Here is a 27,564-nt window from a genome sequence, read left to right as displayed (position 1 = left end):
GACACCCGGTTAGCACCTGAGCATGCTTAGATAACACCTTATCTCAATCTTATCACAAAACTTCTCGTAGAGCCGAAAAACAGATTTTATCACCTAAAACAAAGGACAAATATACAATGAACAATCCTATACTTTAAGCCAGATAACTAGGAAGATTTTTGGGAACAGAAAGGCTTGTATAGTGTGCATGCTGAATAATCGGGTCTTATCTGTGCGCACTCCACTGCTATCAAATTAGGGTTTAGAGAGCGAATCCGCAGGGCGCTTACATTGGATCGCTCTCGATTAAATCAGGCATTCGGCTTTGAAGCCTTCGCATGCAGGAATGCAAGGCTCCCCGCATTCACCTGCCTCCAGCCCTTTGCACAGGGTTCTACCTGTTCCTCAGCTGTCCATGTGACCTGCACTACACCTCCTCCTCCTCCTCCTCCTCCTCCTCCATATACCTGAGGCTGACAGCCAAACCTCATATTACTAGTAGGGGCTGAACTGGCACAGGAAAGGACAGGGGAGGGAGAGCTTACAGGAAAAGGAGGAACATTGTGATTCAGCACTGGAGAGGAAAGTGGTAGACCCCTGCTTCTGCTGCTGCTGCTGGAGACTGCACTGCTGCACATCCACTTGAGATTTGATTCCTTAATCTTAAGTGCTACCAGAAACTGTCTAGAGACATGTTTGCCAGCTGGAAGATCAAGTGCACGCCTTCATATAACATGCTCTGCTGACCCCAAACTGGACAAAGGGTTATTGATTTCCACTGCCCTTTTTTTATTATTTGAAAAGTTGCATTTATTATTATTATTTTTTTTTTTTTTCAATTAATTGGGATTTATTGACTGGTTGCACTCCAACTGTTTTAATTCCAGGGTGTGAAACAATACCTGCCAAAATCTACAAGTGGTAAGTGCAAAACCAAAAACAAAATATATATACCGGTATATCTATGTTGCGGTTGACCAGATGGTTAAGTGCATTGTATTATTATTGTTATTGTTACGTGTAACTTGTTATAGCGGCTCGGAAAGTGACACATTGTTAAGCAGCACATCTACCCACCCTGTGTATTAGGATTACTTCTAGAACCTTTAATCCTGTAATTGTAATAATCCCAGGAATTTTATTAGTGCACGAATGTTTGATGTCAGCTCATAAAAATGCTGTTTTTTTTTTTTCTTTTCTTTTTTCTTTTTTTGTATGTATGCTCTTGCAATGTTAGAATTAGTACTAAAAGTAAAGGTGTGTGTAACAAATAAATAAAAAAAATATATATATATATATATATATATATATATCATTGGCAACGCCGGGCTCTTCAGCTAGTATATTATAAAATCATAGTAATAAATATATATAATTATTAGTATCTCATACTGCACCTTTGCTATCAACTCTAGATTTCTAAAATTGTCCGAAATTGTATCTTATTTATTTAGTTTTTTTAATTAATTTTTTTTTTCCAACTATTTTCATGCTGGAATTTAAAGTTCTACAGTACTAGTTGATTTATAATGTGTTTAAAGAAACTTCTCATGTAAGTAGCTGTCCCCCTCCAGTATGACCTCATGGACACCAGCTTCCATTTTGACCTGTGAAATCCAGAGGGGGGTGGTACTGGGTGATGTGACGCCTCTGGATCTCCCCAGAAGCTATGTGATCTAGCCGTGTCACCTGTCACTAGGCAGCCACTTGATTCTATCTGGGCACAGCCCAAAAAAACTATTTTCTTGTGAATGCATTTTCCTGAAACCTTCCTTCCACAGCTGCCAAAAATTATTATGGTATTTTGAGACCCTACTTTTTTTTTTCAGGAATGGATATATCTAGTAAGGTTGAACATGGGGAAAGAAATAACAAGATATTTGTTCATGCCTTGTAGGAAAACTCCTATGAAGGGGTTACAATCATTATCCAGATTTTGGCCTTAAAGTGTTATTCCCATCTCCCAATATATAGTAGGTGTAATAATATTAGCAAACGCTTCAAATTAGAAATGTAGCCTAGTTTTCCTAATTAGCTATGTGCTTACCCAATGTGCAGTAGCTTAACTATCCATGGTTACGACCACTCACAGTGGTCGTAACCATGGATACCTAAGCTACTGCAATGTCCTGTGCATGGGGTAAGTGACATAGCTAATTAGAAGAACTATACTATTTGCTAATATTATTATTATTATTATTATTACACCTACTACATATTGGGATAGGATATTGAAGATGAGAATTCACCTTTTTAAGAATTTGACTCCATAATATGTAGTTAATCTGCACCCCCTCCCATACACATTAGCCAGCCATCTGATGTGTATGGGGGTCACTCTGCTGTCACCCAAGATATTGACGGCGGAGAGAAGGATTTGACTATAGGGAGTTGATAAGCCGCTAACAGAGGTGCCTGACAGGCCTTTTCTTCTCTCCCTGTTTAAGTGTTTGGCCAACTCCCGGTTGGGTCCATATAGGATGGAAAATCGGTGGCAAAACATGAGGATTTTGCTGTGGATTCCCCAACTTGGCAACAGAGTTATGCCCGCTGTCTATCCTCAATGGCTTTCGCCCATAATCTGTTAATTAAAAAAAGTACTTTTAGGATAGTAATCTGGAAAAGTGTGGGAGGAAATAGTACGTAAGAATGTGTCTTCCTAGACCTTGTGCATATAGCATAGCTGTGTGGTGCCATTCGGAGGTGTAGTAGACTGCTGGTTTACCACGCTCTTTGGGGTGATGCTTAAGGGAGCTAGAAAGAAAAAGCTGTGTAATGCAGGATGTCTTGTCGGATTTGGGCAGAATCCATCAGAGAATAAAATCCGTATCTGCCTCTAAAATGAAATATGAACTACAATAAGACCCTATGTTTGCCCGATACCGGTTCTGGACAGATCCTAGCCGTAGTATGGCCATGTGAATGCGGACCTAATTCCAGAAACTAGGAAACCGATGGAGTAATTTCTAGGACCTTTAATCTTGGAATCCATTTATGGGACTTACAACCTTGGAACAATTAAATCCGGGGATCCCTATTAAGCTTCCTGGAGACGATTCACTGATGGTCAATCCATGGGCTATATCATTTCCAAGGAAGAGCTGGGTTTTCCGCATTGTACGATAGTTTGCTTTGGGTTAGTCCTCACGGACCCCAACAGGTCATGTTTTCAGGATTTCCATAGTGCTACACAAGTAAAAGAACTCCTGATACTTCCATCACCTGTGCAATAATAGGGAAATCCTGAAAATATGACCTGTTGGGGTCCGTGAGGACTGGAGTTTGGGAAACACTGGGTTAATAGTTTAGTTGGCTTGTTTGCATTTCTCATAAAGAAGAAGGAAGTTGCGGGACTCCAGGCGCTTTCACTTTTTCTTTATTTCTTTTTACCCAGCTGTCCACTACTTCTTACAAGGTGTTAGTAGGGATATGTTCACACGTGACAATTTTCACACCATTTTTTTTTTTCTTAGTGTTGGAAAAGGTTTTTCTATGGCACAGGTACTTAGACTGTGTGGGGGCATACAATACAGAATCCCTACAAGTCCATATTTTACAGGCCACCTACGGTAGGGGGTAAGAAGAAGGGGTCAGTTTGTATTTTCACCCATTTGATCCTTTATTCCACAAATAAGCTGTATCCGCTTCCCAGCTGCCGTTCGTATCCAACAACATGCGTGTTTATGGAATCCCAGTTGTCTCCGATCTATGGCTAGCTTCTACCAAAGAAGAGAGCCCACAGCTGATATGTTTTGATACCTCTATACATACTCCATGACCTGCATCAGGTAGTCACCATGGACCAAGAGTTGTTCAAACCAAACAAGTCCTTTGATGGGTTATCACCATTTTGGGCAAGTTATCCCCTATCCGCGGGATAAATGATAACTTCCTGATCATGGGGAGAGCTTTTGGGACTTTAAACCACTGACGTTTGGTATTAGTATGGATCTGTGGCCGCACATGCTCTCCACCCAGTGTCTGACCAGACGGGCAAAGGTCCACCAGTAACATTGATTCTTGGGGACCACTGTTCAGGTGCATGCAAAAATAACCTGACCCTAGTAAACCAATTTAGTTTTGCGTCTATGTAATATTATTTTGGCTATCTTGCTTAATGATTAAGGTGGTGATCCTTTTTTTTTTTTTTCTGCACTACTCATTAGCACTTGGCATATTCCTGTGGGCCAGTCAAAGCCTATAGACTCCACCCCATTGTATATGGGCCACTTGGAGATTGATTATCGAGTCCATAATCAATCGATAGAGTAATGTGCATGTGTGACCACACTGTCGGACCCCTAATGACAGAGAACAACCGCACTCAATTTGTATATTTGCATCATGAATGTGAAGAGTCTTTTAATAGTTGGGAGTCATTTTTTTGGTCGTACTTGCAGACATTCAGACGTCCGATAATAATAATAATATATATATATATATCTTATTTTATTTATTTTTTGTTACCTATTGACTTGCTTTGTCAATTTTTGGTCCACCTCTCTGATCAAAATCTGACATGTCTCTGCAAAAAAGTCTCTGCAAAAAAGTCACCGCTATGTGAATGGGCCCCATAGACTATCATAGGTACTAATGCTATCCGTGAAAATCAGGGATAGCTCTCGTACGCGAAAATCAGGCATCTGAATGAGCTCTTAGACCAAATCATGGTCTATAGCTGTTCACATAACCATGGGTTTTTGGACTGACAGACCTGTCCGTTTTTGATCACCTATTAAAATCAATAGGTCTTTGAAGAAAAACTGGATATCACATGGATGCATCCATGCGGACACATTAAACAAAAAAATGTATAAAAATCAGATCCAGCACACTGATGAAAAACAGTCTAATTTTTCACTTCCCCCGCAAAAAAATCTGAATAAAGCCTTAGAGAAAAGTAAGGCGTCTGTATAAGTCTGAGAGAGATCTCCATGCAAGGCTGGGACTGGACTTTGGCTCTCCCGGCCCGAGAGTGAAGGCATATATTTCTATGCAGCTGTGAAGTTCGGGTCGGGAGAGCCGCCGGCCAGTCCGAGTATTGCGTTGTGATCCTTGTCCGAGTTATACTGCTGTCTGACTGCGACCTTAGTCACCCTTCCCATAGTGTTGAAAAAAAACAATAGTCATCCCTTTTCCAGCCCACATCTCCAAATCTTTCCTACCCCCTGAATGCGTGTTGGGACACCGGGGCTCCATGTGATGACGGAGCATCGTGCTTTCCAGGAGGGTTCCATGTGTGGCCATAAGATTTGCCAATTCTTGTCTTTGGAGTCTGGTAGGTGTCTTCTCGTTCTGGGAGTTTCCTGTATGTTTCGGGAGAGTTGTCAAGTATGTTTTTAATTTAAATGTCTCTTATCATAAGATGGCACAACGTGACATGATGTATTCACGACCATTAGTGATAATTATAATCCTCGATGCCCAGAAGCTAGGGCGTGAATTGATGCAGAAAACCATTTCTTGCCAGCGTTCTCAAGCGCCGACCTTCTCTAAGCTTCCATGTTTTGAAACATGTTATCAGTTATTTATTTGGCTACCCTTTCTTACAGCTGGATGCGTGGAAAATTGCATCGTCAGCTCCTGACTGAATACCGAGGATTTGTCACTTCACATTTCATAACATTCAACTAGGGTGATAAATAAAAACAGGCCGCTCCTCGATCAGTGGTCCGTGACGTCACCACTGTAGAAAATTGTCAAAGGTGGCATCGCTGTGCCCATCACGTAACCAAGACTGATTTCTATCCTCTGGAAGGTAAACAAAAAAGAAAAAGAAAATTAAAAAAAATGTGTATATATGTATATATATATATATATATATATATATATATATAAATTCTCCACATCAACACATATAACCACAAGCAGAGCTTTTAAAAATGAAGAGGTATCGATGCAGAGCATTTTCTGAAAATGGTATTATGGAAAAACTTCAGATCTGCTCCAACAAAAAAAAGGTTGAAATACTTAGTGAATTGGCTTTGATCTGGATTAAGGAAAAATTGCTATCAAAGAAACTAGATTTTGAGAAAACCTTTAAGATATAACATTCACATAGATTTTTATTTATTTTTTTATATATGTGGTTCTGCTATAAAAACCCAGATCGTAAACTGCTTCAAATACTCTTTGAATGCACTTCAAATTTATTTCAGTAAAAAAAAAAAAAAAAATCCACTTTCACTCTTTTCTTTTATTGCTTCTTATTATTTGTGGAGTTTGCAGAAAACTTAGCTCTGAAGTCAAAAGTCTGCAAAATAATATAAAAAATCCACAGGGGGGGGGCAAAAAAAAAGCGGAAGCTTGTAGCAAAAAAGTTTTCAAAACTGGAAAGTTTGTAACAAAGGAAAAATACCCTTACATTCCTACATGGATTTCTCTTTAAAAACATGTCAGATTTTTTAACCTTTAAAAAAAGAAAAAAAAAAAAAAGAATATATACGTTTTAGACTTTTGGATATGACTGAAGCTGTACAGAAAAAAAACGTACATTCCATGTTCACAGTTATTAAAATCATCCATTGTTCTTTTCCGTTTTGCTGGGTGACTGAGCGCTTGGTATCTGACCAAAAGAATTTGACTTTTCCATCAGAGGCTAACTTGGGGACAGTTAGCACAGGGCACTACTTGTGGCTACAAAACCAAATGTGGTCAATTTCATCATTTCCAAAATTATTTGCTCGCATTTTCCCGGTCAAATTAGGTAAATTTAGAAGTTCAAAAAAACTTGTTGACTTGTGTAAAGAGTAAGGAAATACGAAAAAAATATTATTTTGGCCTAGGATAGAAGTTCTTCATAGAATTATCTCAACCACCGTGTTATTTGGGAAACACGAGGTCACTTGTTCCAAAGAAAAAGGATCTGTTCTTGACACCGTGGTATGATTCGACCCAAAATATGGCTTCCTTCTGGATTTCCGGTATAGACGGTACTGAAAATTGTGAAGTGGTACGACCTTCTGAATAAAAATGTGCACATACCCTTAAAGACAAACATTGACAAGTATAGGGCCTGAAGGTGCAGAGTATGACTCCTAAAGGGGGGGGGAAGAACATGAAGGACAGCTCTTGCTTCATGCACTAGCCTTGGTTGGGTTGGCTTTTTGGTGGATTTTTCCCCAAAATATAGCATTCAAGAAGGACACTCTTAGGCACCATTTTGGGTAGGTACGTATAGTTCTCCACCATGCAATAGTGGGAGACGCTGGTGACATACCGGTAGCTGTGTCGTTGCCTAGTGCTGGGTGGTAGGAGATCAATTAATGGGGTAGTGGGGGTGATGGTGTTTGCACATTTATGGTGCATATGGACCACCAAGGGGTAAAGTTTTTTTTTTTGTTTTTTTTTCAAAGTAGCCATGAACCACTTTGGTTATATCAACATGACCTTATTTCCTGCCCATGTGCTGTCTATTCTAGTCTGGTGTGGCATCCCTTCCCTTAGAATGGTCTTGTCTCTGATCTTCTAATCTTGCCTTCCTTGGTGTGACTCGCGGCCTAGTCCTGGAGAAGGGACTCCACACCCTATTTCCCACTATTCCACCATAAATATGCCTCAAGTCGGATTCGCACATCCATATTTCACGGTTCCAGTACGGACCACCATGCAGAGACTGTCCAACAGTCTCATAGGCCTATAGGAGGACGTTGAATTTGGGTCAGGAGACAACATGGTCCATACTTGAAAATCGGCCTAAGGTTTATGGCCACATAAAGACCAGCTAGTCTCTTGGATTAGCGTTGGGATGTATCCAGACATAAAAGACCGCCGTATGACCAGACCCTGACAGTTTTCTATTCAGTGGTGACAGTATGACGAGCCATGACTTCACCATGGCACGGAAAGTGTCTTCAGCTCTGTAGTTGTGTTGAGTTTCTGGTGGTGAAGACGAAGGTTGGACTGAAAGTTAATAATATGGTACTCTTAGTCTTATGACACGGAGCTTTATACTTTTTATAGCTGGACTCATTGACACATGACTTTTTTTTTTATATGCAGAGTCATCAATTTATCACATCTTGAATCTTAAAGGGGATGTCTCGCATATTATTTTTATTATTAAAAACCTGATGGTGATGTACATGACTATTGTGACAGATAAGTTGCTATTAACAGCGTGTAGAGAGATAGTTAAGAGCCACTGCATGAACAATGGGACACACAAAAATCTGGATATGTCCATTAACTTCTAAAGGAGAGTATTGTGGGCATGCTCTATGACCTGTGCAGGGAGGAGAAGGTGACCTGTGACCAATACCAATGGTGGATCCTGTATTTTCTACTGTATTTATAGAGCTGTTTACCTGTACATTGTAATCTCATCTGTGATACTGAGACTGCCGAAAAGCGAGATCACTTTTCAGCAGTCTCATTACCATCACAGGCTGCCGAAAAGCTAGAAATCACTTTTCAGCACTCTCATTAAAACAGAGGCAGGACTTCCAAAACATTTTTAATATAGATAATGACATAGGGGGGAAAAAATGATAATTTTAACTAGTCCATCTCATACAATATCTTTGGTTGCATTCGTATGCACGCGGTTGACTCATTCGGTGAGGGTGTGGTGACTAAATGCATGTCCACACTTATGGCAGTGTAATATATACACTGAAAGATTTTATAAAAAAAAAAAAATTGGGTGGAAGTCTATTGGAATAAATTAGATAAGATTGTATAATTGATAACTACAAAAGTTAGAACTATAGAATTTTTAAAGTCAGAAATGTTAAAAAAAATAAATAAATAACCCGTCGTCCAGAACCGCTCTCAGGAGTTGGTGAGGTTCAGGTAGACGATAACCCCTGATAAAATGGATAAGTTTTATGTATAAACTTTATTTTCTGCTGGAAAGCGGGTTGAGGATTTACCTTGAGTAATAATATAATTATAATGGCTTCTGTTTGTCTGAGGTTGACAGGCGAGAGGGATGAGACACGGTGTAAGTGAGAGTGCACATTGTGACACCAACTTGCATGTCGTCTTAAAGGGACGGTCTGATACCACACCCTCCTTATCCTATTCATTAATGAATGCAGTAAAATCTCCCTCAGGGGACAACAGAAATGTAAACTGACATTAATATAAGAGCTTGTACAATGCTACTAGTGGAAAGTGAAAGCTCTGCATGTTTAATGTTCTGCGGATTACTGTGTATAAGAGAAATTCCAAGTGTACTAATTATTGGTATCATTGAATTCCTGCCGTCCTGTCTGATGGGTTAATCAGTAAAATAGCGTATGTGTTTCTTGTTTTTGTCTGTGTATGTATAATTGCAGTTACATCACTCATGACCGCTGCAGTCCATCACTTTTGAGGACAGTGATTGGCTGCAGCAGTCGCATGAATGTAGAATGATGAACCAGTGGGAACTATCAGAAATTCGGCATCAAAACTATGAATTAACACATGTGGAATTATATACTTAACAAAAAAGTGTGAAACAACTGAAATTATGTCTTATATTCTAGGTTCTTCAAAGTAGCCACCTTTTGCTTTGATGACTGCTTTGCACACTCTTGGCATTCTCTTGATGAGCTCCAAGAGGTAGTCACCGGGAATGGTTTTCATGTGAATGTGTCCTGTCAGGTTTAGTAAGTGGGATTTCTTGCCTTATAAATGGGGTTTGGGACCATCAGTTGTGTTGAGCAGAAGTCTGGTGGATACACAGGTGATAGTCCTACTGAATAGACTGTTAGGTGCTTTTTTCTTGCCATAATACAAATTCTAAGAAAAGAAAAACGAGTCGCCATCATTACTTTAAGAAATGAAGGTCAGTCAGTCCAAAAATTGGGCAAACTTTGAAAGTGTCCCCAAGTGCAGGGGCAAAAACCATCAAGCGCTACAAAGAAACTGGCTCACATGAGGACCGCCCTGGGAAAGGAAGACCAAGAGTCACCTCTGCTTCTGTGGATAAGTTTATCCGAGTCATCAGCCTCAGAAATCGCAGGTTAACAGCAGCTCAGATTAGAGACCAGGTCAATGCCACACAGAGTTCTAGCAGCAGACACATCTCTACAACAACTGTTAAGAGGAGACTTTGTGCAGCAGGCCTTCATGGTAAAATAGCTGCTAGGAAACCACTGCTAAGGACAGACAACAAGCAGAAGAGACATATTTGGGCTAAAGGACACAAGGAATGGGCATTAGACCAGTGGAAATCTGTGCTTTGGTCTGAGTCCAAATTTGAGATCTTTGGTTCCAACCACCGTGTCTTTGTGCGACGCAGAAAAGGTGAACGGATGGACTCTACATGCCTGGTTCCCACCGTGAAGCATGGAGGAGGTGTGGAGGTGCTTTGCTGGTGACACTGTTGGGGATTTATTCAAAATTGAATGCATACTGAATCAGCATGGCTACCACATCATCTTGCAGCGGCATGCTATTCCATCCAATTTGCGTTTAGTTGGACCATCATTTATTTTTCAACAAGACAATGACCCCAAACACACCTCCAGGCTGTGTAAGGGCTATTTGACCAAGAAGGAGAGTGATGGGGTGCTACGCCAGATGACCTGGCCTCCACAGTCACCAGACCTGAACCTAATCGAGATGGTTTGGGGTGAGCTGGACCACAGAGTGAAGGCAAAAGGGCCAACAAGAGCTAAGCATCTCTGGGAACGCCTTCAAGATTGTTTGGAAGACCATTCCCGGTGACTACCTCTTGAAGCTCATCAAGAGAATGCCAAAGAGTGTGCAAAGCAGTCATCAAAGCAAAAGGTGGCTACTTTGAAGAACCTAGAATATAACACATAATTTCAGTAGTTTCACACTTTTTTGTTAAGTATATAATTCCACATGTGTTAATTCATAGTTTTGATGCCTTCAGTGTGAATGTACAATTTTCATAGTCATGAAAATACAGAAAAATCTTTAAATGAGAAGGTGTGTGTATGTATATATATACTCACTCACTCACTCACTCACTCACTCACTCACTCACTCACACACTCACTTATGGGTCATCAGCTCTTCTTTAAATGAGGAAAAGAAAAACGGTACTGGATTCAGGAAAACAGCGGCATTTATAATGGGTATAGAAAATAAACAGTATTGCAAGTGACTGCTCCTATTTAAGATATTGCAGTCATTCGTTTTTCTATTTATAATAAAAGTACACTCTAATCATTACACTGATTTATATTAATGTGTTCTCTGGTGCCTCTCTCTTTTGCGTTGGGCCATGAGAAATGCTAATGAGCTTGCCGCCACAGGTTCTTGCCAGGTATCCTGTTCTATGTAGTGAAGTTAGACTTGTGTATGCGTCCTGGCCAGCACCTTTCTGTGCAGCTCAATAAGTCCCTCGAATGTCTTGATGCGGAAGTGAAGTGCGACAGACTCCCTATACACCTTTATCTCACAAGTCCTGTGCAGGCAGCTGGAGCCTCAGAAGTCAAGAGTCCCATGAGTTTGTCATAACTATAGGCACGCTGTGTGCCGCCGTATGGTTCCTCCATAAAGCTCAGCTTTGTATTCTACAAGTGGTGTGTAATGCAGCATGGAAAGGCAGCTGCCTGCTGATCATATAGTCCTATAAAAGCTAATAGGTATAGTGTTATAGATCCATACCACAGCGGGCTATAATCTGGCCACAGGCATAAGGACTCAGAAACTTTGGCATCACTTGCCTGCAACATACAAACCTCCCTAGATTCTCACTTGCAGCTTGAAATTCATCTCCCCCAATACAGAGAAAGCTGGGATAGATAAGCTGTGTGGGCCGCGCTGCTGGCACTGGACAATGGCTCACTTTGTCAGAGCAGTACTTATCAGACGAGAAGCATGTTTGTGACATTGTATGGTGGTAACTCTCTTTCTGACTGCTGACTCTACCATTTAAATGCGTACAGACTATAGCCACATGGTGATGCCTGCCTAATCTACCCCTCGCCTCGCTACTCCTCCGACTCGCCATTCTACAAATCCCTTCACTGGCTTCCAATTTCCCAACATAACCAGTTCAGCCTACTATCCTTGACCTACAAAGTCTTCCATGGTCTGTCTCCTCCATATATCTGTGAGCTAATATCCCGATATCTTCCCACATACTCTCCGGTCCTGACCAAGACCTCCTTCTCTTCTCCACATTGGTACTTTCCTCACCCAATCGCCTTCAAGACTTCGCCTAATTATCCCCAACCTTCTGGAATTCTGTGCCTCAACACGTCCGATATCTACCACACTTGGAACTTGAAAGACGCAGCCTGTATTGACCCTTCTGCCACCTCACCACCATCGGAGCTGCTGCAACCCCCAACCTACTGTCTCCTTCACCGTTACCCTATGGGTTGTCTCCCCCTTCTTTGCTTTATTGATCCGGTAGAATAAAAGTCACAAAAAATGGTTGAATACAACACCCCAAAAAAATGTAAAAAAGGCGGAAGAGAAAAATCTTTTGTGCTCCCAGGCAACATGTTTCAGACCTACATGGTCCTTTGACAAAGGACCATGTAGGTCTGAAACATGTTACCTGGGAGTGCAGAGGATATTTATTTTCTGCCTTTTAAAAATTTTTATTTTTGCTGTTGTATTCAACCATTTTTATACTACCAGATCAATAAAGCAATTCATTTAAGAAGATTGAATGCCAGCTATTGTTTGGACTGTTAAAGTAGTAATGATAATGTCTACTCACGTCACACCAATTTTTTTTTTTCGACCGATTCAAAATCCTACAAAAACATATACTGTATATTATTTATTAATTGAAAATAGGATCTAAGTAGGAAAAAGGCAAAGTGAAATGGAACATGACTTATTTGGGCAGAAATAATTCAACTTGCAGCCAAAGAGTTAAAGGGACAACCCTTCCATGACTAATACAAATATAAAGGAGTGTTCCTGAGCGGCTGCCAGTTACATGTAGGCAGAACCGTGACCTTTTTTTTTTTTTTTCTTTACATAGAAAACAGTTCTTCGCTCGAGATCTTTATGCATTTGTTTTACTTTTGTTGTTTCTTGAGCCTTTCTTCTGACGGCTCAAAGTTCATAGTCTTAAAAATTACAAGAGGATTTAACTACACACATAAATATAGTTGGAGGTCAGAGCTTTACTCAGTGTCATCGTCTTGTGTTTTTTTTTCTGCATACTTAAGTTGTCTATTTCTAATTTTGTTATTATCTGAATCAAATGAACCAGGAAAAATGGGGATCAACTCCGTAGGTCGAGTCGGGACCTCCAATATATGACACGGGGGAACAATGTCCATCCGACCATGCGAGCTTCTACCAGCCATTAGGGCCAAACAGCAGACTTGTTGGCCGTCTGTTTGCATGTTATATTTTTTTATATATTGTTTTTCTTTCTCATATAATTTAAAAGTTAAATTTTACTTTTATTCCTATTTGGTGATTTTTTTGTAATTTTTTTTTTAGTTTATTTCCAGCTCTAGAGTAGAGCAAAAAGATTTGCAAGACCCTGGGGTCTAGTGGCCAAGTCTGTAGTTTGTGGCCTCCCGGACTAGAGCCCTGCAACATCCTTGACGCCTATTCGGATTAGTAGAAGCATGACGTCGGAGGTTCCCAGGTCCGGACCACCGGCCAGAGTTCTGCTAATCTTCTTGCCCAACTCTAGTCTCCACACTTCAAAAGAGTGCCATGGGTGGCCTCTTTGGTAAAAAAAAATTATATATATATATAATTTTTTTTTTTTTTTTTTAAAGTTTCCAATCATGGTCAGTAAGCAGTAATTTTTTTTTATTTTAAAGTCTGCTTTATTAGCAAAAAAAAATAAATGAAAAATCTGAAACTGACTAGCCAAACCTGTATGATGAATTTTGCTTCATCGTGAAGACCTATTTTGAAACTTTTGCTGTTCTCTCCTGCCAGGTGGGCACCATGCGGTGGGCAGGATGCCTCCTGCTGTTCCAGGCATTTGTAGTCACCACTGGGAATACTGATGAATCCCGGATGTTGTCTGCGTTGAAGTCAGGCAGTGCAGGAGGTGAGCATACCCTACATGGGATCATTGTCTAGTTTATATATATATATATATATATATATATATATATATATATATATATATATATATATATATATATATATATATATATATATATATACACACACACATACACACACATACACACACATACACACACATACACACACATACACACACATACACACACATACACACACATACACACACATACACACACATACACACACACATACACACACATACACACACATACACACACATACACACACATACACACACACCGCAGTCTTTGATTTCTTTATATACTGCTTTTTATTGTGGTATATAGTAAAATTCATGCCTGTGGCTTCACAGAAGCAGCCCAGGTATGTGTGCTAGTGGCCCTTTAAGAAGGCTTCTGGATGCAATGGCAACCCATCTGCGCCGTACGATCACATGGCGGCGTGCAGCGATGGGCCCCAGCAGGATCTCGTCATTTTAAATGCTGATGTCAGGCGCTGGCTAAAGTATAAAGCCAATAATATGGAGTGGGCTTAGCTTTTGCACCTACTCCATACACCTCCCCCAATTCATGACTGATGTATATGTTATGGAGTGGGAAGGGTTAAATGACTGTCACTACATACATTTCATACCTTTATCACCTATTCGGACTGGTGTAATGGTGATAAATATATGATCTCAGAGGGTCCGACCATTGTGATCACCACCGACCTGTTTTTTAAAGGAGCATGCTCGACCACCACTTTTTTTTTTTTTTTTTTTTCTATTTTCTGGTGAAAATTAATGTTTTGTGTTTTTGTTTTTTTTTTTGTTTTAGATCGGTGGCTGATCCTTGTGGTCAGATCTCCCTAGTGATATACATTTCTCACCTTTCCTGTGGATAGGTCATAAAAAAGGTCCAGGGCTCGGAGATGTTCTTTAGAACCTAACCCGCCCAAAAATTACTTGTAAAACTAATTCTTTCATCCATATATATATATTTTTTTATTTTGTTTTTATTTTAGTCTTCTTGGAGGATGAAGAAGCCAATTCCTTCTTTACCCGCAAGTTACTTTACAACAGTTGGGATTTTGAGTTGATAACTCCGGGTAACCTGGAGCGGGAATGTATCGAGGAGGTGTGCAACTACGAGGAGGCGAGAGAATGCTTCGAGGATGACCAGAAAACTGTGAGTGTTCTTTATGTCTTTTATCAGATGAAGAACAAGAAAGGTTGTCCTGATATTCTCCATGTTGATGACTATTAAATCCTCATTTAGATGGTTTTTATCGTTTGTAGAAACACAGACAGTTGTTCATCACCGTTGGGTCAGTGTCGGTCATTAGCATTAGGGATTTTCACTGATGAGAAAATAAAGACCGCACAAGATTCTCCTATACATTGCAGTGTTAATCAGGGACAGCACATTGATGCCATCCCCGCTCTCAGTCCTTGTCACCGACCCATAGACATGTATGGGTAATTCTGGTCAAAGATGGACATGTCTCCATGATTTATCGCGGAGCACACAGTCTGCCAAAAACGGATGTGTGAACAGCCTCACAGACGATAATGGGTAGATGTTCCACCTGTGAAAACCACAGAACACGGACGTCTGAACGAGGCCTATGGTTGAAACTTCACTTGCCATTATGGGTAAGAATTAGAAGAATATGTCTGCTTCTGTACTAAAGGGTTTGACCAGTGATGGCGAGGTCTAGTCGAATCCCATCCCTCCATCGGCCGCGATGCACCTGTTTGAACTTGTTACCTGTATAAAAGACACCTGTCCACACACTCAGTCAATCACACTCCAACCTCTCCACCATGGTCAAGACCAAAGAGTTGTCTAAGGACACCAGGGACAAATTGTAGACCTGCACAAGGCTGGGATGGGCTACAGGACAATAGGCAAACAGCTTGGTGAGAAGGCAACAACTGTTGGCATAATTATTGAAAAATATTAGAACACAAGATGACTGTCAATCCTTGTTCTGGGGCTCCATGCAAGATCTCACCTCATGGTGTAAGGATGAATCTGAGAAATGTAAGGAATCGGCCTAGAACTACACGGGAGGACCCGGTCAATGACCTGAAGAGAGCTGGGACCACAGTCTCAAACATCACCATTAGTAACATATTACACCGTCATGGATTAAAATCCTGCAGGTCATACAAGGTCCCACTGCCCACACCAGCACATGTCCAGGCCTGTTTGAAGCTCGTCAATCACCATCTAGATCAGGGGTCTCAAACTGCATTCCTTGAGGGCCACAAACCGTGTGTGTTTTCAAGATTTCCTTTGCATTGCACAAGGTGCTGGAATCATTATCTGTGCAGGTGGTTAAATCCTGAAAACATGACCTGTTTGTGGCCCTCGAGGAATGCAGTTTGAGACCTCTGATCTAGATCATCCAGAGGAGGCATGAGACCATGATGTGGTCAGATGAGACCAAAATAGAACTTCTTGGTATCCACTCCACTCGCTATTTTTGTAGGAAGAAAGAAGAGTACAACCCCCAAGAACACGTCCCAACCGTGAAGCATGGTGGGGGAAACATCGTACTTTGGGGGTGCTTTTCTGCAAATAGGTCAGAGCGACTGCACCGTATTAAAGGGAGGATGGATGGGGTCATGTATCACAAGATTTTGGCCAACAATCTCCTTCCCTCAGTAAGAGCATTGAAGATGGGTCTTCCTACATGACAATGACCCAAAACACACAGCCAGCGCAACTAAGGAGTGGTTCCGTAAGAAGCATTTCACGGTCCTGGAGTGGTATAGCCAGTCTACAGACCTAAACCCAAAAGAAAATCTTTGGAGGGAGCTGAAACTCAATGTTGCCCAGCGACAGCCCCAAAACCTGAAGGATCTGAAGAAGGCCTGTATGGTGGAGGGGGCCAAGATCCCTGCTGCAGTTGGTCAAGAACTACAGGAAATGTCTGACCTCTGTAATTGCAATCAAAGGTTTCTGGACCAAGTATTAAGTTACTTATTTCATGCAATAAAATGCAAATTAATTACGGTATGTAAAAATCATAAATTTTCTGGGTTTTAGTCTTAGATTCTGTCTCTCACAGGTGAAGTGTACCTATGATAAGTTACAGACCTCTCCATTCTTTGTAGGTGGGAAAACTTGCAAAATTGTGTAAATAAAATAATAAAAGTAAATAAAATATATAATTATATACACATACAGTACAGACCAAAAGTTTGGACACAACTTCTCATTTAACCCCTTCAAGTCACGGCCCTTTTTCGTTTTTGCGTTTTCGTTTTTCACTTCCCTCCTTCCCAGAGCCATAACTTTTTTTATTTTTCCATCAATATGGCCATGTGAGGGCTTATTTTTTGCGGGACGAGTTGTACTTTTGAACGACACCATTGGTTTTACCATGTCTTTTACTAGAAAACGGGAAAAAAATTCCAAGTGCGGAGAAATTGCAAAAAAAGTGCAATCTCACACTTGTTTTTTGTTTGGCTTTTTTGCTAGGTTCACTAAATGCTAAAACTAACCTGCCATTGTGATTCTCTAGGTCATTATGAGTTCATAGAAACCTAACATGTCTAGGTTATTTTTTATCCGAGTGGTGAAAAAAAAATTCAAAACTTTGCTTAAAAAAAAAAAAAGTGCAATTTTCCGATACCCGAAGCGTCTCCATTTTTCGTGATCTGGGGTCGGGTGAGGGCTTATTTTTTGCGTGCCGAGCTGACGTTTTTAATAATATCACTTTTGTGCAGATACGTTCTTTTGATCGCCCGTTATTGCATTTTAATGCAATGTTGCTGCGACCAAAAAAACATAATTCTGGCGTTTCAATTTTTTTTTTCGCTATGCTGTTTAGCGATCAGGTTAATGCTTTATTTTATTGATTGGGCGATTCTGAACGCGGCGATACCAAATACGTGTAGGTTTGATTTTTTGTTTTTTATTGTTTTATTTAGGATGGGGCGAAAGGGGGGTGTTTTAAACTTTTAAATTTTTTTCATATTTTTAAAAACATTTTGTTTTTTACTTGTGCCATGCTTCAATAGCTTCCATGGGAGGCTAGAAGCTGGCACCACTTGATTGGCTCAGCTACATAGCAGCGATCATGAGATTGCTGCTATGTAGCTGAATTGCAGGTGTGCTGTGAGCGCCGACCACAGGGGGGCGCTCACAGCAGGCCGGCATTAGTAACCATAGAGGTCTCAAGGACCTCTATGGTTACCATCCTGATGCATCGCCGACCCCCGATCATGTGACAGGGGTCGGCAATGACGTCAATTCCGGACGTCCGGCCGGAAGCGCCGGTTAAATACCGCTGTCTGCATTTGACAGCGGCATTTAACAGGTTAATAGCGGCGGGTGAATCGCGATTTCACCTGCCTCTATTGCGCGCACATGTCAGCTGTACAAAACAGCTGACATGTCGCGACTTTGATGTGGGCTCAGCGCCGGAGCCCGCATCAAAGGGGGAGACATGACATGCGCAGTACATGTACTGCGCATGTCGTGAAAGGGTTAAAGATTTTTCTGTATTTTCATGACTATGGAAATTGTAAATTCACACTGAAGGCATCAAAACTATGAATTAACACATGGAATTATATACTTAACAAAAAAGTGTGAAACAACTGAAATTATGTCTTATATTCTAGGTTCTTCAAAGTAGCCACCTTTTGCTTTGATGACTGCTTTGCACACTCTTGGCATTCTCTTGATGAGCTTCAAGAGGTAGTCACCGGGAATGGTTTTCACTTCACTGGTGTGCCCTGTCAGGTTAAATAAGTGGGATTTCTTGCCTTATAAATGGGGTTGGGACCATCAGTTGTGTTGTGCAGAAGTCTGGTGGATACACAGCTGATAGTCCTACTGAATAGACTGTTAGCTGCTTTTTTCTTGCCATAATACAAATTCTAAGTAAAGAAAAACGAGTGGCCATCATTACTTTAAGAAATGAAGGTCAGTCAGTCCGAAAAATTGGGCAAACTTTGAAAGTGTCCCCAAGTGCAGGGGCAAAAACCATCAAGCGCTACAAAGAAACTGGCTCACATGAGGACCGCCCCAGGAAAGGAAGACCAAGAGTCACCTCTGCTTCTGAGGATAAGTTTATCCGAGTCACCAGCCTCAGAAATCGCAGGTTAACAGCAGCTCAGATTAGAGACCAGGTCAATGCGACAGAGTTCTAGCAGCAGACTCATCTCTACAACAACTGTTAAGAGGAGACTTTGTGCAGCAGGCCTTCATGGTAAAATAGCTGCTAGGAAACCACTGCTAAGGACAGGCATCAAGCAGAAGAGACTTGTTTGGGCTAAAGAACACAAGGAATGGACATTAGACCAGTGGAAATCTGCTTTGGTCTGAGTCCAAATGTGAGATCTTTGGTTCCAACCACCGTGTCTTTGTGCGACGCAGAAAAGGTGAACGGATGGACTCTACATGCCTGGTTCCCACCGTGAAGCATGGAGGAGGTGTGGTGTGGGGGTGCTTTGCTAGTGACAGTGTTGGGGATTTATTCAAAATTGAAGGCATACTGAACCAGCATGGCTACCACAGCATCTTGCAGTGGCATGCTATTCCATCCGGTTTGCGTTTAGTTGGACCATTTATTTTTCAACAGGACAATGACCCCAAACACACCTCCAGGCTGTGTAAGGGCTATTTAACCAAGAAGGAGAGTGATGGGGTGCTACGCCAGATGACCTGGCCTCCACAGTCACCAGACCTGAACCAAATCGAGATGGTTTGGGGTGAGCTGGACCGCAGAGTGAAGGCAAAAGGGCCAACAAGTGCTAAGCATCTCTGGGAACTTCTTCAAGATTGTTGGAGACCATTCCCGGTCACTACCTCTTGAAGCTCATCAAGAGAATGCCAAGAGTGTGCAAAGCAGTCATCAAAGCAAAAGGTGGCTACTTTGAAGAACCTAGAATATAAGACATAATTTCAGTAGTTTCACACTTTTTTGTTAAGTATATAATTCCACATGTGTTAATTCATAGTTTTGATGCCTTCAGTGTGAATGTACAATTGTCATAGTCATGAAAATACAGAAAAATCTTTAAATGAGAAGGTGTGTCCAAACTTTTGGTCTGTACTGTGTGAGTGTGTACACCTAATCGATTTCCTCCAAATACAGAAAAGGCTTCCGTGCTGCATTGCAAGGGGTAAAGTGCCTTGTTGGAGAGCCGAGCTCCTGTGCAGTCGCATAATCCAGTCCCGTTAATGATGGAGATCTGTATGGAGTGTGATTGACAGGTCTGGCAGTGCGGTTGCCATGGACACCCGAGAGCTGATTGAACAGCGCCAGCAGTGATTTGCTGACAGGCTGCCAGATGGCTATTACTAGCAGAAACCCTCCAAACAGGGGGGAGGCATTACTCACAGGGAGAGGGTGCAATTACAACAGATGATGCAGTGTAGAAAAAAAGATGTTTTTTTAATTTTTAGTTTATTTTATTCCTATGAGTCTTAAAAAATTTTTGTAGGGGGGAAAAATAACAAAAAATAAATAAAATAATTAAAAATTTAATTTATTTCATTAATGCTGGTCAAAGCTGATTAGAAATTGAACAGAAAACTGTAATTGTATTTATTTATTGGTAACGATGCAATAATTATATTACTTCTAGTTTATTTTTCATCCTACTAGGAAAGGCTGGAGAAACGGCCAAACCTTATTTCTAAAGGCCAAGCTGCATATTTTTTTATTTTTTTTTTTAATTTGCTGTGCAAAATTTGTTTCTTTAATAATATACACTTTTTTTTATTATTATTATTTTTGGACCATGTGTGGGTTATTGTTTTGTTTTTAATAGATTGTTAATGACTGTGAAGGTTGTGTTGTGTCTGTCTTTGCACCATTGTAATAATAAAACAGCTAAAAATGTTTTATTAATGTTTTGCAATCATTGTACACAGCAAATTAAAAGCTTAAAAAAAAAAAAAAAAAAGTACGGTATTTCCTGATCCATTTGTGAAGAAAAAAAAATAGATTTTTCTTGGTGACCTTTCCAATAGCGAGAATATTAAAAAGGGGAGAAAAAAAAACAGTTTGCGCCCTCTGGTGACTGTTTAGTAGAATGCATGGTATGTAAAAAAAAAATGAAACTAGTTTTGGGTCAATGGCTTGAATATGGACAGGAGCAAGGCAAAGCTTTCATATAGGGGCTTGGCGGCGGGTGGAATGGGAGATGCTATAATAATGCACAACCCTTTAAAAAAATAAATTAAATTAAATAAAAATTCTGCATCCTACGCCATTTTGTGGACAGAGCTTTTCTAATGCTGCACAACCTCTTTAGCTTTAACTTAAAAATATATATATATATTTATTTTCTCTATCTCTATCTTATATGTCATGTCTATATAGAAAGTTTTTACTTATTATAGTCCTGATTGGTATTTTTTTTTTTTTTTTCTATTTCAGAAAGATTTTTGGAAAACCTATGCCCACAATGGTCAGGGAGGGAACACAGGTAAGTGGTCCAGAGGTTTACCAATAAACCCTTTAGCAGTGAAATTGGGGGGTCCGACTGCTAGGGTCCCTGATCGCCGTGCCATTCATACTGTATGTGGAATGAATGGAGCATATGGGCACTCAGGGATAAAAGTGCCCGTCCTGCCCGCACCTTGTAGTGGGAAAGTCAATAAATGATGTAGTCATTTCCTAGCTATATTGCACCAATACTTTGCAGCGATGGTTACCACCTTTTGTATCTGTAGTGTTTCATGTGTTGTGCGCGCCTCTCCGTGGTTTCTCAATCGTACGCCCCAATCTAACATGTGGTTACAGCTGTTCTATATGTTGCTACTAGTCAGGGGTTTTATGGTTTCCACCCTTATAAATGTGTTTGTTTTTTTTTTGCTTTCCTCGTATAGGATGTGGGCGTTGGTTGATTTGCATGGCCTAATTTCTGCCACTTTTTTTTTTTTTTATTTAATTTTTTTTTTTTTTTTTAACTTGCAGGCAGCTCCTCTAGTGTGGATATTGCCGGGCTGGTTGCAGGACTGGTCGGAGGGCTCGTATTGCTTGTAATGATAGGCGTTCTCATTATGTACTGTGTGCGATACAAAGCCAAGGAGCGGACGAGACACGGGAGGTAGGTGTACGCTATACGGAGCTTGTCTGCATAGTAAATGGTATAAAAAAAAAAAATGAAAAAAAAAACAAAACTGTTCCATACCTGTTATATACCCCAGAGCCTCCTTTTCTGGTGGTCCCAAAAAGTCTCTGCTTACGGTCTAAGGCGAATGATTGGCTGCTGGCGGTCACGTGACGGAAACAGAGACTGGCTAGGAGCACTGGAATGATGGGGAAAATGGTTTTATTTTATTTATTTCTTTCATCCTTTTTACTACTTGTAGCTGAAGTGGGTTGTTCACTACTGGCCAACCCCTTATTTATATCTGATTATTTTTTATTTATTTATTTTTTTAAGGATAATTTCTGGACTTCGTATTTTAGCATACTTTTTTTTCCGCCATTTTTCACTTTTAAAAAAGTGACTAGAAGCTTGGATGGTGCGGATCGAGAGATAAAACTGGCGTAAATTGTAGCGCAAATCTACATCTGTTCGCCGCTGTTTAGCAATACATTTTTCACATTTTGGACTTACGGCCAGTCCTTGTAAATCCACACCACCCTTTTGTCTTTATATAACCTGAGCATATTGCAGACCCGTAGAGAAATCAGATATTCTTCATGACTTGTAGTGATTGATTGGAGAAATGTGGAGGTAAGCTCCGAGATGGCGCGGGTGTGTATTCGCCTTGTACCACTTTAGTCCGTGTTTTTATTAATAATTTGTGATACTGCGGCGCTGACATCTGGCCGGCAGCTGCACTCTGAGCTTTGTGTTGTATAGGATTAGATTTGCCGTATAGACACGTGTATGCGTCTATGTGAAACAGAAAAGCTTTACTTACCGGGGCAAATACTCTTCTTATTACTATAGACTGCAGATCAGGAAAACTTTATTTTTCCCTTTTTGGCTATTCAGATGATATTTTGCCTTTTGGGGAGTATACTTTAGGCTGGGACCCAATTTTTGTATTTTTTTTTTTTTCCCCCTAGCGATCAGGAAGGCAGAGATGGTAATAAACCACCTGCGCCTTCTCTACGAGGAGTCTGGCCGTGTCTGACAGCAGCTCCCACCTTGTGCTATGCTATCCAATGATATTATAAATGGTCACCGCCAAGATGTTTTAAGTCTTCTGGTGGTCCCTATGTAGTTAATTCTGGGAATTAAGGGGTCATAGCGTTGTTTTTTTGCTGCATCTTCATTGTTTTTTTCCGTGTACAACGAGGCTCTCAGTCATTCTTTATGAAGGGTAGTTCAGCTTGACCCCATTAACCCCATAGGTCAGGTGCATGCTCATAGAGTACGCTTAGGAGTCAAGGTCATCAGAGCAAGCTACTGAAAACCTCCGTCTCCGCCATCTTTGTACTCCCCATGAAGATCAGCCATTGGCGGAGCTTCCGAAGACATCCTCATTTTTTTTCTATATATCAGACCACTGCATTAAAAAAAAATGGAAAAATTAAGAAAAATAAGTTGAAAAAAAATAAATAAATAAAGGTTTGAATCATCCGACCAGTTCAAAAATGTAAAGTCGGAAGAATAAAAATATAATACATTTTTTTCCTATTTATACCAATTAATTTATTTTATGGCCCTCGTTTATTGATTGTGTATTTTCATTCTGCATTTTGTTCTCAGGCCCCCCGTACATCTCACTAGTAACACCCCTCTCCCTGAAGCTCTCCCGCTCACTACGCCGCCATTACCTGAACCTACAGCCCCAGGACTGCCGTCCTATGAAGAAGCACTGGAGGCGTCGGGGACGTATGACGCACCCCCTCCGCCATATCAAAGGTATTATATCCATAGAGCAAACCTACAAGTGTGAGTTGTATTAGCAGACTTTCCAAACTATTGGAAGATTTTTTTTTTTATATATATTTTCTTTCTGCAGAATTGTTTAGCTTCTGAGAGCAGACATCCAACACAAATGCACACTGACACTGCATGAGCCCCGGGACCGTTCTCCTCCTTAGTTCCTCTCTGCGGACGCCTCTTCCAAGTGTATAACTGTAGCAAGTGGCGTCAGCAGCGAGGAACGAGGAAGAACGTGACGAGATTCAGGCAGTGTCGGTGTGCACACTCACGTGCTAGGTTACTGTAGGAAGCGCTCACTCTGGGAAGTGAACACCATCAATCTGCATCAAGGGAATCCCCCCAACACGCCAAATGATGGGGCATAACAGTGCAAATATTTTGTCTACTCTGACGCTGCACACGGTGTCTGTTATTGTCTGCAGCGCTGACATCATGTCGACAGCGGTGCTCCCTGGTAAACAGGGCTTGGGTTTTATTAAAAATGTTTTACGCGCTTACCTTTTTAAATCCCATGTGTTGCACACTCCGGGTAGAATGTTTTCTCCAAGAACCCATCAGTGAGCTCTTTATGAAGAGCTTTTTTAAAAAACTTTTATTTGTCTTTTTCAGAGCCCTTCTGTGATGGTTTATGACCACATCACAGTTGAGCTGACCTTTTATGTGGTTATAAATCACCCGGAAAAAAAAAAAAAAAGGGTTTTCCCTTCATAATGAGCTCGCTTATTGAGTATTTTCAGTTAACTTGTTAAACTCCTTAATGATGGAGCTTTTTTCTGTTTTGCATTTTTGTTTTTCGCTCCCCTCCTTCCCAGAGTCATAACTTTTTTTTTATTTTTCCGTCAATATGGCCATGTGAGGGCTTATTTTTTGCGGGATGAGTTGTACTTTTGAATTACACCATTGGTTTTACCATGTCATGTACTAGAAAACAGGCAAAAAAATTCCAAGTGTGATGAAATTGCAAAAAAGTGCAATCCCACACTTGTTTTTTGTTTTGGCTTTTTTGCTAGGTTCACTAAATGCTAAAACTGACCTGCCATTATGATTCTCCAGGTCATTACGAGTTAATTGACACCAAACATGTCTAGGTTCACTTTTATCGAAGTGGTGAGAAAAAATTCCAAACTTTGCCAAAAAAAAAAAGCAATTTTCCAATACCCGTAGCATCTCTATTTTTCGAGATCTCCGGTCGGGTGAGGGCTTATTGTTTTGCGTGCCGAGCTGACGTTTTTAATGATACCATTTTGGTGCAGATATGATCTTTTGATCGCCCGTTATTACATTTTAATGCAATGTCGCAGCGACCAAAAAAAGTAATTCTGGTGTTTTTTAATTTTTTTTTTACCGCTACGCTGTTTAGCGATCAGGTTAATTTTTTTTTTATTGGTAGATCGGGCGATTCGGAATGCGGCGATACCAAATATTTGTAGGTTTGAGTTTTTTGGGTTTTTTTTAAATTATTTTATTTTGAATGAGGCTAAAGGGGGGTGATTTGAACTGTTATGCTTTATTTGTTTTCATATTTCTAAAAACCTTTTTTTTTTTTTTTTTTTAGATTTTGGCATGCTTCAATAGTCTCCATGGGAAACTAGAAGCTGACAGAGCTCAATCGGCTCTGCTACATAGGGGCGATGCTCAGATCGCCCCTATGTAGCTGAATTACAGCATTGCTATGAGCGCCGACCACAGGGTGGCACTCACAGCAATTCGGCATCAACAACCATAGAGGTCTGCAGGAGACCTCTGGTTGTTATGCCGACGTACCGCTGACCCCCCGATCACGTGACGGGGGTCAGCGGTGCACGCATTTCCGGCTGGATGGCCAGAAGCGCTTGTTAAATGCCGCTGTCAGAGCATTCAACTAGTTAATAGGCGCGAGCGGATCGTGATTCCGCCTGTGATTATTGCGGGCACATGTCAGCTGTTCAAAACAGCTGACATGTCCCAGCTTTGATGCAGACTCACCGCCGGAGCCCACATCAAAGCAGGTGTACTGACATCGCACGTACTATTCCATCTGATGGCAGAAAGGGGTTAATATTTTTTTCAATATTGGTGGGGAAAAAAAATAGAAAATCCTTTTTTTTTTCTTTAAATGAAATCCAATTTGCAAAAAAAATGCGAATTTAAGATAAAAAAAATCTAGTTTAATATTTCCTAACACAATAATTTTGACTTTTTTTTTTTTTTTTTTCTTTTTTTTTTTTTTACGCAGAGGTTCTGCCAGATCAAATCAGCCCAGTTGAAGTTGCCGACTCCTCGTGGTGTGTGTGCGTTTTTTTTTTTCTATGTGAACGGTGTGCAAGAGGATGAATATTTTTCTTCGTTGTCCGTGGATTTTTTAAATAATTACTACTGAAATATATCCGTTTACCAAAGAGAAGACCACTGAACCGGCATGGCGGATTTTTACTAACGTTTACGCTCTACTGAAAGAGGAGTCTTTGTCCAGAGCACGGGATATGGAAATCGTAATTAAGTATGAGCTTGTTATCCATCGTGCAGGCACAAAACTACTTTATGGGAGATGATGAGAACTTGTACAACTCTCTTACTCGTTCTTTTTGGCTCGGAATATTCTGTGTTACGTGAAAAATTTAATTTCAGGGATATTCGACTTTTCACTAAAGCCCCCAAAAAAGTTAAAAAAATCTCCAATGTTCCAGCTGGAATCAGAACCAGATTTTTTTCGGGGCTGAATATTTTAAATGTAAATTTCTTCAACTAGACAATAATGTCCAACAGGGCGGAAAATTCCATGAAATCTGTGACAACGCGACTTTTTCACAAATCGTTCTCTGAGTCCGGATGCCACTGGTTCGCTCTTCTCCGGGGGGTGACCCTACAGTTTACACTCAAGGTAGCGTTATGCCGGCCATGTCACCATGAAGAAGGGTTTAAGACTTTTAAAGATACTTGTAAAAAAAAAAAATAATACGTGCAGTGAATAGACAAGTGAGCGGCAGTATAGATACACTGATGGACCGCTCTTTTGGGCCTTTTAAGGGGCGTTCAGCAAATATTTTGCTGGGTTTTCTGATGTGCAATTTTTTTTTTTTTTTTCATTAAAATCGCTGAATCAGTTGCTCTGTTTATATAAGAAATATTAAGATGGGTTAAAGTGTTCCAAGAGGGCAGCCATTTTGTTGAATCAAACCATAGTCGTAGGACCCATCGGGTACAAAATGGCTTCCGTCTCAATAAGATTCCTCCCTGGTTCATGCCTAGCTCTAAGACCGCCGCTCAAAGGAGCTGAGTGTGCCCTGCGGCTTCATTTATACACTACGGGTCTGTTGATGAAAGCCGAGCTCAGCCATGAGACATCGACTTCAATGAAAGATGAGGGAGACTACCCAACCGGCCACTCTTTCTACTCTTTTTGGCTGTGGTCTTGCAACTAGAGAAGAAAAGGGGACATACAGTTAGGTCCATATATATTTGGACAGAGACAACATTTTTCTAATTTTGGTTACAGACATTACCACAATGAATTTTAAACAAAACAATTCAGATGCAGTTGAAGTTCAGACTTTCAGCTTTCATTTGAGGGTATCCACATTAAAATTGGATGAAGGGTTTAGGAGTTCCAGCTCCTTAACATGTGCCACCCTGTTTTTAAAGGGACCAAAAGTAATTGGACAGATTCAATAATTTTAAATAAAATATTCATTTTTAGTACTTGGTTGAAAACCCTTTGTTGGCAATGACTGCCTGAAGTCTTGAACTCATGGACATCACCAGACGCTGTGTTTCCTCCTTTTTGATGCTCGGCCAGG

The 27,564-nt window shown here is 40.6% G+C and overlaps 1 protein-coding gene across 2 annotated transcripts; it reads left to right on the top strand.

Moving 5' to 3' along the window:
* The first annotated feature begins 315 nt into the window (after positions 1 to 315).
* On the top strand, positions 316 to 26,723 carry PRRG2 (proline rich and Gla domain 2). 2 transcript variants are annotated; one of them, XM_077259796.1, is made up of 7 exons: positions 316 to 900; positions 13,810 to 13,924; positions 14,932 to 15,095; positions 21,316 to 21,364; positions 21,856 to 21,988; positions 23,609 to 23,764; positions 26,004 to 26,723. In XM_077259796.1, exons 2-7 carry the CDS (start codon positions 13,819 to 13,821, stop codon positions 26,032 to 26,034), a joined length of 639 nt encoding a protein of 212 aa, XP_077115911.1. In that variant the 5' UTR covers positions 316 to 900; positions 13,810 to 13,818; the 3' UTR covers positions 26,035 to 26,723. The 2 variants fall into 2 exon arrangements, with proteins under 2 accessions (XP_077115911.1, XP_077115913.1); XM_077259798.1 differs by having other exon boundaries at positions 775 to 897.
* The last annotated feature ends 841 nt before the right edge of the window (positions 26,724 to 27,564 follow it).

The sequence above is a fragment of the Ranitomeya variabilis genome, chromosome 4 (assembly GCF_051348905.1).
Source record: "Ranitomeya variabilis isolate aRanVar5 chromosome 4, aRanVar5.hap1, whole genome shotgun sequence".
In the NCBI taxonomy this organism is placed as follows: domain Eukaryota; kingdom Metazoa; phylum Chordata; class Amphibia; order Anura; family Dendrobatidae; genus Ranitomeya; species Ranitomeya variabilis.
This window is presented reverse-complemented; position numbering and strand designations above follow the sequence as displayed.